At 41.4% G+C, this 12,222-nt stretch overlaps 1 protein-coding gene across 1 annotated transcript in view; it reads right to left on the reverse strand.

Moving 5' to 3' along the window:
• Positions 1–1,032: 1,032 nt before the first annotated feature.
• The window catches only part of PEPD (peptidase D), a 217,489-nt gene continuing 206,299 nt past the window's right edge, over positions 1,033–12,222 (reverse strand). Inside the window, exon 15 of the mRNA XM_048870777.2 lies at positions 1,033–1,695. Coding sequence (XP_048726734.1) covers positions 1,549–1,695 — 147 coding nt within the window. The 3' untranslated portion in view covers positions 1,033–1,548. The remainder of the gene's footprint in view (positions 1,696–12,222) is intronic.

Genomic DNA, 12,222 nt, shown 5'->3' on the forward strand with positions numbered 1-12,222 from the left:
CTGCATGCAATTTCCCCACCCAGATGTGGTCCTCGGGCCAAAAAGTTTGCCCACCCCTGCTCTAACACAAGGAATAATCTGGGCCCTGAAGTCTGGAAGTGGTATCAGTGAAACTGAGCACTTGATGATTATATGATGATGCTGGGAAAGTTCTGAAGTGTATCAACATAGGTGCTACCGTTACTGGAGCTAACATCTGTACAAACTGAGTTTCCGAACAGATTGAGGTTATTGGGATTAATGATTTTGTTTTTAAGATTTTACAATATACTTTGGACCTAACCCCCTTTTTTGGGCTAAAATAAATATTTAATGTGTTGTTTATACAACAGAAGAATTGTTTTGGTGGTGCTTTGTAGTCAGACTACATGCCAGGCCACCACTACCCAGATAAGCTGACAGTCTAAACTGTGTTTTAGTGTATTCACAAAACAAGGAAATATGACCTGGATTTATTTGTTATTTTGTAAGTAATGCCATTCTGTCATTGCGAGAAATGTACTTATTCCTTACAGGCAATCTCATAAATATTCATGTACTGTATGGTAAGGAAATGTTCCCCTGGAAAATGCATATCTTGCATGCAGGAAAACTCAGTTTATAATCATTATTATTACTACACACTTATAGAGCATCATAGCAAATTTTAAATGGATCCTTTACTATTATCAGATAGCTTTGAAAATCCCACCTGTTCTATAGGGTGTATTCCATTGCATAACACTTAATTCCTGTAACATAAAACTCTCTCTTCATGTTATTCAGGTGGAATTTTTAAGACTCCAGATCTGTAAACGATGGTACCCCACATCTTTAAAGGACAGAGACAGAAACCGACATCTCTCCCTGCCTCTCTGAGCAAAGGGGATGTGGCCTGTGTATGAAAGTTCAGTGCCCTCAGTATGTGGGGAATAAAACCTAGTTAATGAAGTGCCTGAATTTCCAGAGCACACAATGGGTAGAAAGCCCAGATAAAGATACGGTGATGGAAGAGGGATGTAATGGGAGACGGAAAAAGTGACCTACACAAAGTTATGAACAACTTTCACAAAGGATTTTTATTACACATTTAATTCTGTCCATTCCATCAATATCAAGAAAAATGTAGGTGTGGCACTTGTTCAGCCACTTCCAATTAACAAAAAAACTTTGTAATAGTTGTGATATAAGTTTCCAAAATAGGACTTCTAAGCATTTTCTTATGATTACATCAGATAATACAGCTGTTATTTTTTAAAAAAAATCACTGGTATCAAAATGCAGATCTGATTGGAAAGATACAGATGAACAGAGATTTTAAAGCTTTATAATTTCAGTACTATTTTTCAGCTGGCACTTAGTAATATAAACTGTTGATTGCAGGAGAGCTACCTGAATGTATAGTGCTGAATCCTTCAAACTTCATTTCTAATCAAGTAATCATTCCAGCCTAATGACTTGCCTGATTCAATTTGCTGCGCAGAATTTGATACATTTTATTTTATAAGCAGTAGTGTAAAATCAGAATGATGGCTGGTTAGCGGAAGGCAGTAACCACTGTGGAGTTTACTACTTTTGGCTGGCTAAGGTGTCAAATGACTTGGTGCTGCCTTGGGCTTCTGCCATGAAAGCCTCTATTTCTTCCACAGTACGCGGGACACACGTTAATAGCTCCATTCCATTGGCCGCCACTGCAATGTCATCCTCAATTCGGACCTGTTACAGAGAACACACAGTTACCAGTACATTCTAGTGTGGTGTGAGAGAGACACTAGTAAGCAATGGCAGTTGGAGTGTAAAGTGCACATTCAATCCAGCTTGGTGTAGATGAACAAGGCTTTGTGAGCACCAGAACTTCCCACTGCTAGGAGAGAGGCACAGAAGTCCATTAGGGTGAAAACTGCCCCTTTGCAGGTGCCCATGCTAGTCTCTCAGGTTCACATAAACTCAGCAGGCAAAGCAACCATGATGGAGGAAGTGTATCTGCACTTGGTGTGCCAGGTGCCAGCTAGGGTGGCCTGTGGGAGGGACGAGGAAGATACCTTATATGTATCCAAGAAACCCAAACTCTCAGGCACAGGGGGCAGCAAGGGAACCAGGCAAACCCTTTCCCTGGATCTTCTGGCACTTCTTCAGCACACAACCCATTTACTCTAACTATGCTGGAGACAGATTTGTCCCTGAGTACGGTGCCATTCAAATGTTGACCCATTTGTATCCAGAGCAGCCATGTTGCCGTGCTGGGTCTAGTTGTCTTTTTCACTTTACATCACATTGTTGTCTTTTTTTTTTTTGAAAAGCATAATTAGCTCCACAATGAATTATCTACAGCAAATTACATGTACCTGACACTGTTACTAACAAACCACTGAACTTTGAGCTGACAAAGTCTTACAGTGGCTTTTAGTCCAACATTACTTTTAAAAACACTATCATTTATGTGTTAAGGTTGGGTAAGAAAGCAGCAGGGTTTTTTTCTTCACATTTCCAGCTCTTGTTCTGCTAAAATGAACAGCTTGTACCATTTTCTATGCAGCTTTAATTTCCCATATCTCTTTTTACCAGGAAATATGCCTACCCAGTCATTCCTGTTATCTTATCAGAAAAATGCTAGTAAGTCACTAAGCTGCAATAAAAGCAATTTTAGTAAGGTGTCAATCCAAGAGAACACAAACCATGGTGACTCCCACCTTACAGTGGCTTTAATTGTTTCTGACCTCTTGACATTTTAAACTAAAAATAAAGCTGGTTAACATTTGTACTTCTGCTTGCAAAATAATCCACTTGTTCAAACAAAATGAGTCATCTAGACGTATTAAACTGTTTAATGATGTCTTTGCCACATTACTTGATACCACGTAAAAAAAATAAAGTGCATTATAAAGCAGAATTAAATAAACTGTTGAGTTCACACATTTGATTTGTACAGCTATAAAATCAAAGGCTGTGAATCTCCTTTTTACTCTGTATTTTCTGAAAAGCATGCATCTGAAACAGCAGAAGGGAAGTAGATGACATGGCATGAGCAAGTGCATGCATCTGAGAGAGATTTCTATTTTATTGTTCTTGAACTGATCAGTGGATCAGAATAAAAAAACGCAAGCAAAAGAATCCTAAACATTGCCATGTCATCTTTGAAGAACTGGGTGATGGTAAGACTGGGAACCAGTGACGGAAATGGGAGGGGGGACTTGAAGCCAGTTGCCGGGGGTGGGGAGGGTAGACCTGGGACTGACTGAACACAGAGACTTGGACAAAGAGTTAGGGTGAGTGGAGGAGAGACTGAGCTAGGATGAGGTGCCAGGGAGGATGACTAGGTCTGGGAGCCAGTAATGGGAGAGGGGAAGAAAGAAGGGATGGGGAGAGAGAGATTGCATGAGGAGCCAGAAGGGGGAGACAAGGACTGGCTGGGCAAGGAGACTGGGACAAGAAGTCTGAGGAATGGAGACTGGGACTGGGTAGGCAATGAGAATGAGACAGGGACAAGGAACCAGGACTGGGACAACAAGGACAGGTTTGAGGGGACAGGGCCGAACAGGTCAAGCTTGCCTTTTTTGAGGGGGGAGGGAGAGAAAACAGACAGAAGAGCCTGTACACTAGAGAACACTCCCCTCCAAAACCTGGAATAGAATCCAAGATTCCTGAGTCTCACCATTCCTCTGCTGTCTGCAAATATCAGTGAAATCTACTGACAAAATGTGTGTTTCATCCCACTCTAGTGATGGTCCACACAGAGGATGACAACCTACAACTACAATCAGTTACTTTATTGACTCAAGCGGCAGAGGTCTGAGTGGTAGATCTAAAGGTTGCAACCCTACTGATGACCCATGTGGGTTTCAATATGCTGCTACAGGATGGAATTTGGTTTTTTTAGTTTTCTTTTTTAAAAACTCAGGAAATTATACACATACACACACACGCTATGTTGAGGACATTAAGACTACAAAATCAAACACTCAAAGATTAGTTGCTTGTGCAACCTTAATTCAGCCTCCTTGTCACATGTACAGTACATTGCAGGTGGCTTTTAGCTACAAGTCTAGCTTTTGGATACATTGTACAACATATCCTCTAGGCATCTTTGGGTTTTTATACACAAAATGACTTGTTTCAGAAATATTTCTGGAGAGGCAAAGTGACCAGTAATGTAGGCATTGTCCTTCAAACACCACTCTCCTATCAAGTGTGGTGGTATGGCCTATTTAGATAGATAAGATTGCACAACTGTGTATCTCCAGCAGCAGACCTTCACAGGGTTGACTCAATGGACCAAATCCTTCCCGCAGTAGCAGTCTCATGGGTAAATCCAAGGACAGGATGTGGGTTAAATAGTTTTCATCAGCTAAATATGTAACCAGCCTAATACACTGTTTTCCAGACTCATTAATATAGTGAGGTGCTCTGGGCTGGAAGTCCTGTGTTGTCTGCCAAGTGAAGGGTGCTGTCGCACACATCTAGTTCTTTTGGCTATGATATGTTAAAGCTTTGAGGGTCTAAACACAGTTCTGACTCACATACACAGTTAAACAGTACAGATTAACATTATGTCAGACCCCAGACATGGTTAGCAAAGTCACATGGGATACGGCTGCTGGGAGTCCCGCCTGTGAAACCATGGAAACATATGGCCCATAGAAGCTACTATGCATATTAAATTAGCATAAACACTGCAGTCCGATTAAAGCAATTGAGTGTCTGCCTTGAGGAGTCTGAGGTGGCACTCTGGAGAAGTCGATGGACAGAGGTAAGGGGAGGGATTCTGATGCCTTCCACTGACACACATCAGCATACTTGTTATTTTTAAGGTTACAAGTTTATCATACAAGAAATGTGTATGTTTACACTAAATGGCAATGGAGCACTGAACAGTCTGCCGTAGTTATTATTTTTCATAGCTCTATTTCTTACAGAGAGCACAGTCTAGTATAAAATCCTATCTGCCGAAAATCCAAAGATTAAAACTGCCACATTACTACAGAGTGCCACCTCCTCTTGATCTCAGCCTGACCAGTACCCCATTCCTACACACAGCACATTCTTATTTCAGCCCCATTTGCTATCAATGGTCCAGTCAGAGTTTATAGACAGTTAATAAATTAGTAGCTATTTGAACAAATGGTTGATCAATTATTAGAGTCCATCACAGACAGGTTGCTTAGAATGGTTTTAGAGAAAACTGTACATTTCATCATTGCTAACAACTTTTCTATACAAAACCTTTATAAACATGTTTTTGGGACACTATTAAACTTGCATGATGTGAAATATTAAGAAGCAGACAAGCATGTTTGTGATTATAATGAATCACTTTTCAATCGTTACGAGTAATCTGTTTCATTCTGTAACATCCATCTACCACAAACACAGGAAGTGAGCTCAGCCTTATGTAAATTAAAAATAAGTATAATAACTACACCTCTACCCTGATATAATGCGACCTGATATAACACAAATTCGGATATAACGAGGTAAAGCAGCACTCTGGGGGGTAGGACCGCGTGCTCCGGCAGATCAGCGCGTCAGTGTGTCTGGCTCCGACACGCTGCTCTGAGTGGCGTGTTAAGAGTGCCGGGCCGGGGCTGAGGGGTTGGATAAGGGGCAGAAGGTCTCGGGGGGTGGGGGTGTGGGGCAGTCAGGGGACAGGGAGCAGGGGGGTTGGATGGTTCTGGGGGCGGGGCAGTCAGGGGTGTTGGATAGGGCGTGGGAGTCCCGAGGGGCCTGTCAGGGGACGGGGGTGTGGATAGGGATCGGGACAGTCAGGGGACAGGGGAGTTGGGTAGGGGGTGGGGTCCTGGGGGTGATTAGGGATGGGAGGCGTCTCTTGAGGGGGCGGTCAGGGAACAAGGAGCAGAGGGGCTTAGATAGGGGGTGGGGTCTTGGGAGTCTCTGGAGGGGGTAGTCAGGGAACAAGGAGCCGGGGGGGGTGTTGGATGGGTCAGGCGTTCTGAGGGGTCAGTCAGGGGGCAGGAAGTGACTATTAATAACGGAACTGCTCGAGGCCAAAGCAAGTTTGATATAACACGATTTCACCTATAACGCGGTAAGATTTTTTTGGCTCCCGAGGACTGCGTTACATCGGGGTAGAGATGTACTACATTGCTCTCTGAACCAAATAAAAAAGCAATTAAATGACCCTATACAGGTGCAAAAAGGAAATTTTTCTGCCTTTTAATTGCACTTAATGTTTATTTCTGAATTAAACACCAACATTTTGAAAAATAATACCATAACATGACCACATTTTCAAGGTCATGGAATATGTAAAGCCATTTACTTTTAAATGAGAACAATTTGTAAATCTAAGCAGGAAATAAATTTAAAAATCCATTTAAAATTCAGTTGTGATTCAGTGTTTTTACAGACACACAGAGTTCACACATGTTGATTTGGTCGCTACCTCAATCAACAACTAATGCTATGGGGCAATATGAAGCCTGAGCAGTGACTGAACATAATAGGTCAAAATCAGATTGCGTGGTTTTACTGGGTTTTAGAGAAAACATCACATGAACTGCCTAAATCAGTAATCAGCTTATGATGAATGGAAATGTCAAACCCCAATACATGTGAAAGATAAGCTCAGAGGATACTGTTTAGAGCTAGGGTAGTCAGCCTTTCACTTTCCCTTGGGGGAACCAGCTACTTTTCCTGTGCATTAAATAAGACCACAAGAGACTTTCTAAACTGGACAATCATTTGTATTATGGAAGCACCTAGAGGACCCGGATGAGATGGATGCCATGTTGTATTATACACTGTACAAATATATAAGACAAGACACAGTCCTTGCCCCACATAGGTTACAATCTAAATAGACAAAACGAAGGATGTGAGAAAGAAAAATCATCTTAATTTTACAGGTGGAGAACTAAGGCACAAAGAGATAAAGTGACTTTCCTAAGATCACACTGGAAGTCTGTGACAGAATGAGGAACTGAACCCAGGTTTCCTGAGTCCCAGTCTAGTATTTTACACTCAAGACCATCTTTCCTCTCCAAACTGGCACAATTAATAATGTATACTTTAACTTCTTGACTACCTCCAGGAAAATAATGATGAAAGAAATCCATTGTTGACCCCAAATCACATTTTTAAGCCTGAGCACATTAGTTGCACCCATAAAGTGTGCACAAACCTGTCACACACATGGGTCATTTGGACACCTATGTATAGGACTTGCATATTTGCAGAAGTTTTGCAGGCGCAGTTTAGGCACCCACATTGGAGCTCTGTGTTGTCTCTTCTTTCTTACTTTCTCCTGGAGCTTTACTTGGATTCTACTTCCTCTCTCTGGCCAACTCTAAGCATGAGTGATTAGAATGAAGGCCATAAGCCTTCTGTGACGTTGCACTCTATGAGATTTTATAAAAATATGCTAATGAGTGTGAATATAATTAACTATTAATATAATTGCTTCATGCAAAAGGTCTCTTGTAAGGTATCATTACAAAGCTTATGATCTACGGAGTGTGGTCATCCTATTTGTATAAATGTATCACTCTTGTATCTGAAACTAGAAATACAAACTATAACTCAGAGGTCCTTTTGTAGTTATATGAAGTGTGGACCATTAATGGTAGTTTGGAATCTTACTGGCTCCCATTAACCAGGACAACTGACTGTAGATTGCTCTGTTTTACTTGCAAGTCTTCCTGCATACCTGTGGGCTGGCAAATGGGTAATGAAGTCTTACAGTGACATGTGATGTCACCTGAACTGGAATCCATCTTTAACCTGGTGCTTTTCTACTGAGAAGGAGAGGTGGGAACCCAGAGGGACAAAATATTCCCACCTTATGCAAAAGATATATAAGTGGGTGGAACAGAACAAATGGGGTGCCCATCATGAGAAATCCCCTAGCTACCATCTGAGCTGGAACAAGGGCTGTACAAGGGGAAAGGATTGTACCCAGACTAGGAAGGTGTCCAGTCTGTGAAAGAAACTTATTGAAACATCTCGGAGAGTGAGATTTTATCTGTATTCAGTTTTATTACCGTACTAGGCTTAGACTTGCATGTTTTATTTTATTTTGCTTGTTAATTCACTTTGTTCTGTCTGTTGTTACTTGGAACCACTTAAATCCTACTTTCTGTATTTAATAAAATCACTTTTTACTTATTAACCCAGAGTATGTATTAATACCTGGGGGAGCAAACAGTGTTATACAGGGGAAACAATTTATGAGTTTACCCTGTATAAGCTTTATACAGGGTAAAATGGATTTATTTGGGGTTTGGACCCCATTGGGAGTTGGGCATCTGAGTGTTAAAGACAGGAACACTTCTTAAGTTGCTTTCAACTGCTTAAGTTCTTAGTCTGCAGCTTTGGGGCACATGGTTCAGACCCTGGGTCTGTGTTGGAGCAGACTGGCGTGTCTGGCTCAACAAGACAGGGTGCTGGAGTCTTGGGAAAGCAGGGGCAGAGGTAGACTTGGCACATCAGTTGGCAACCCAAAGGGGGTTTCTGTGATTCAACCCATCACACCTTCCTCTCCAATTCTTTCTGTTCTCAACAGTGAAAAGACTAACAAAGGCTGTTTCTCTACTGACTGGGATGGGCAGGGATGAGAGAGAGGTTGTTCCTGCATTTCTGTGCTCCACCATGCTGCCTGGGAGACAGGAATTCCCAGTGGTGGGTCCTCTCTTATGGAAATTGCTCCTGCCAGAAATATGTCTGAGCCTTCAACTGACCACATTTAGAGTGTGATGAAACATGCGTGAGAGCTGTTCAACAGTTTCGCTACCTAAAATCTCCCACAGAAAACAGTGCTGCGTGCTGAACATTTTTGAAAGTCTGGCCACTTACTTACTAGCTCACTGCACGTTCTGGACTCTCTTGTCTCTTACTGGCTAAGTGATGCTTTGCAGCATTAAATTATGGAATTTGCTTCCTTTTTTGGGATAGTTTTTTTGCTATTAAATTTAAGTCTTGTAAAGTAAAGCCAGACGCTATAGTGATGAGCCGTATACATTATCATCAATTATTGGTATTGCAGACAACTTTCTGACATTTTTTTAGTTTGTAGAGGATAATTCTCCGGAAATGTGTTTGGAAGAGGTATTAACTCAGCCTGTATAAATGGAAATAAACTAGAATGCAGTTACTAAGAACTAAGTAACATTCATTGGAGAGTATCTTTCATCTACCAGGAATTATGTTAAGAGATAGAATTAGAAGGATGAACAAGTGTATTTTTATTGTATTTCTTTTAAGCTTTGCTGTAAAATTTAGATGTATTTCAGTTTTAGAAATTTATTTCAATTTTTTTTCCAAGACAGAATTAAATGACACCAGCTGGCTGTGTTTGTGTTGTTATTTTAAATAATAAGTGAGGATTGGAAACTGAGGTTGGTGCTCAATCCTTTCCTGTGCACCAATCCCCTTGGCAAATTCAGAGGCCCAATCCAGTTCTTCTTAGATGGAAAAAGCAGTCATCATTAAGGGAGATAAAGTAAAAATTAGGGAAGGGATTGAATTTTGGGTGCTCATGAAACCCCCTGGAGGGAAACATTTACAGTTCAGCACATGAAAAGTGAGTTAGTTGGGCAACAACTTAGCAATGCTGGGCTCATGGATACAAGCAGAAAATGTGTGCACATTGGACTGTCCTACTCCAAACAGATAATTCATAGATTCATAGATTCATAGATATTTAGGCCAGAAGGGACCATTATGATCATCTAGTCTGACCTCCTGCACAATGCAGGCCACAGAATTTCACCCACCACTCCTAAAAAAGACCTCACATCTATATCTGTGCTATTGAAGTCCCCAAATTGTAGTTTGAAGACCTCAAGGAGCAGAGAATCCTCCAGCAAGTGACCCGTGCCCCATGCTACAGAGGAAGGCGAAAAACCTCCAGGGCCTTCCAATCTGCCCTGGAGGAAAATTCCTTCCCGACCCCAAATATGGCGATCAGCTAAACCCTGAGCATATGGGCAAGATTCATCAGCCAGATACTACAGAAAATTCCTTCCCGGGTAACTTGGATCTTACCCCATCTAAAAACCCATCACAGGCCATTGGGCCTATTTACCATGAATATTTAATTACCAGGGAGTCCATGTATCCCCTCACATGCTCTGTCTTGCAGAGTTAAAACGCAAGCAAACATGTGTTCCTCCTTTGGGGTGTTTGCACCAGTACAGTGAATAATGGGGGTTTTGGTTGAATATTTCCAAGACAAGAGAGCCAGGATTAAATCCACTTACTAAATGGTTCCCAAAATCTGTTCTTGGGATAAGTAACAAAAATCCAACCTACTTTTATGGTGGTGTTTAACTGGGAAAGGGCATCTACAGTGTCCCTTTAAAACAGGTTTAAGGGTCACATACAGTATGACATGCTCAAAGTTAGAAAATGCACAGTTAAACATGACACACTCCTTTCATTCATCAGGATCATGACTGGCTGGCAAGTATTGATAAAAGAAATAACAAGGTAAGATAACATCCCAAACTAGCGTAGAGCATTACACATCAGAGGGTAAAGTCCCACATTGTGTGATAAGATTATATACTTTGGATATAGTACTTTTAAAGCCAGCTGTATAGTAGATTGGATGACTCAGAGGATTGGTAATAGAATATAGAATCTTTTGTTTCTAGGTTGGTGGTTCAAAGCCAGCTCAGATCAACAGTGGTGAAGCTGTTACTAGCAGACGATTGTTCAGTGGATTATGATAAATTAGTTGGTGATAGCAATACAGACAATTCCTTAATCACCACCACAAAACTATTGTCCTTGCTGAGAGTCTCAGCAGATAAGCCAAGGAGTGAATGGGTGCGCAGGCTGAACTAAAAGCCTCTCCACCAATTAAGGGATATACTGACAAGGCAACATGGGGAAGCTTCAATTCCTACTGCCTGAGTTGTGTCTGGACTGTGGAAGAACATAGGACTTACAGTCTTCAGGTCAATCTGACCCCTTTCAAAAATGCTAATTTTGCTAACGGGAAACGCATCTGAAGGCATCTAACTGGTTAAACGTTCTAGATTAATTTAGTGACGTGAGAAGTATCACAGACAGCATGGCTGGAATGAGACCCTCTGCTTATTCACATGCACACCAGCCACTAGAATGTAAATGATAATTTGGGGTCAGTAGGGTGCAAGACTCATACCGCATAACCTCTATTCTGAGACAGCCATCTTTCCCCATGCACAATCTGCCAGGCAGGCCTTGCAATATGGAGCCTGAGCAGCCAAGATCAAACTTACATGCTCGTGAAAACCCTGAACTTCTCTGTATAGAACCTCACCAATCTTGGTGCACAGGTTTCATATCATGACAACTATAATCCTGCTCAAAGGGTTTTTTCAGTTCTTTACTAATGCCATGCTGGATTAAGGAACATAAGGCTTTCCTTCCACAGCACTGCTTTGTGTTGCTGGCTTGAGCAGAAACTAAATCAGCAATATGAACCTTAGTATCTTGTTTCATAATGTACAAGTTTCTTTGCCTCACCCTGTAGACATGCCACCTATTTAACATGCAGCCAGTTGATGATGGAGGAGAGTACTTCTATCAGTGAAGAAAATGGGCCTCCAGTTAATCTGAGGTGAACGAGTTAAAGAATTAATTTAGAAAGCATGCAGTTGATCTGCGGGACTCAACTGACAAAGTGCCCTCTACAGAAGTAGTTTCCTTCATAATGTATTACATTTTCTAAAACAAATTTCTTCCTGCACATGCATGAAAAGACAAAGTAGAAAATCTGCTTGAACCATTATCTAACCCAGTAAGATAGTGGAAATCTATCAACTTCATGAAAAAACTCATACAGATACAGACAGACATCATCTTACTTTCCAAATGCAAACAGATGGACATCGTACCAAAAGAACTGAAGGTAAAAAATCCATTACAATCTACATACCACACAGACTATGTTAACAGCTTGTGCCACACGCTCTGAAAGAAACTGCGGAACCACCTGATCAACATCCTCTGCAGCAAACAGGGAAAGATTAAGAATGAGCTCTCAAAACTGGATACTCTCATGAAAAACCAACCTTCCACACAAACTTCCTCGTGGCTGGACTTTACAAAAACTAGACAAGCCATTTACAACACACACTTTGCTTCTCTACAAAAGAAAAAGGACACTAAACTATATAAACTACTACATTCCACATGGGGCCACAACAGTGGTTCCCTTAACCCACCCAGCAATATTGTTAATCTATCCAACTATACTCTTAGCCCAGCAGAAGAATCTGTCCTATCTCGGGGCCTCTC

The sequence above is a fragment of the Caretta caretta genome, chromosome 12, assembly GCF_965140235.1.
Source record: "Caretta caretta isolate rCarCar2 chromosome 12, rCarCar1.hap1, whole genome shotgun sequence".
NCBI lineage: Eukaryota > Metazoa > Chordata > Testudines > Cheloniidae > Caretta > Caretta caretta.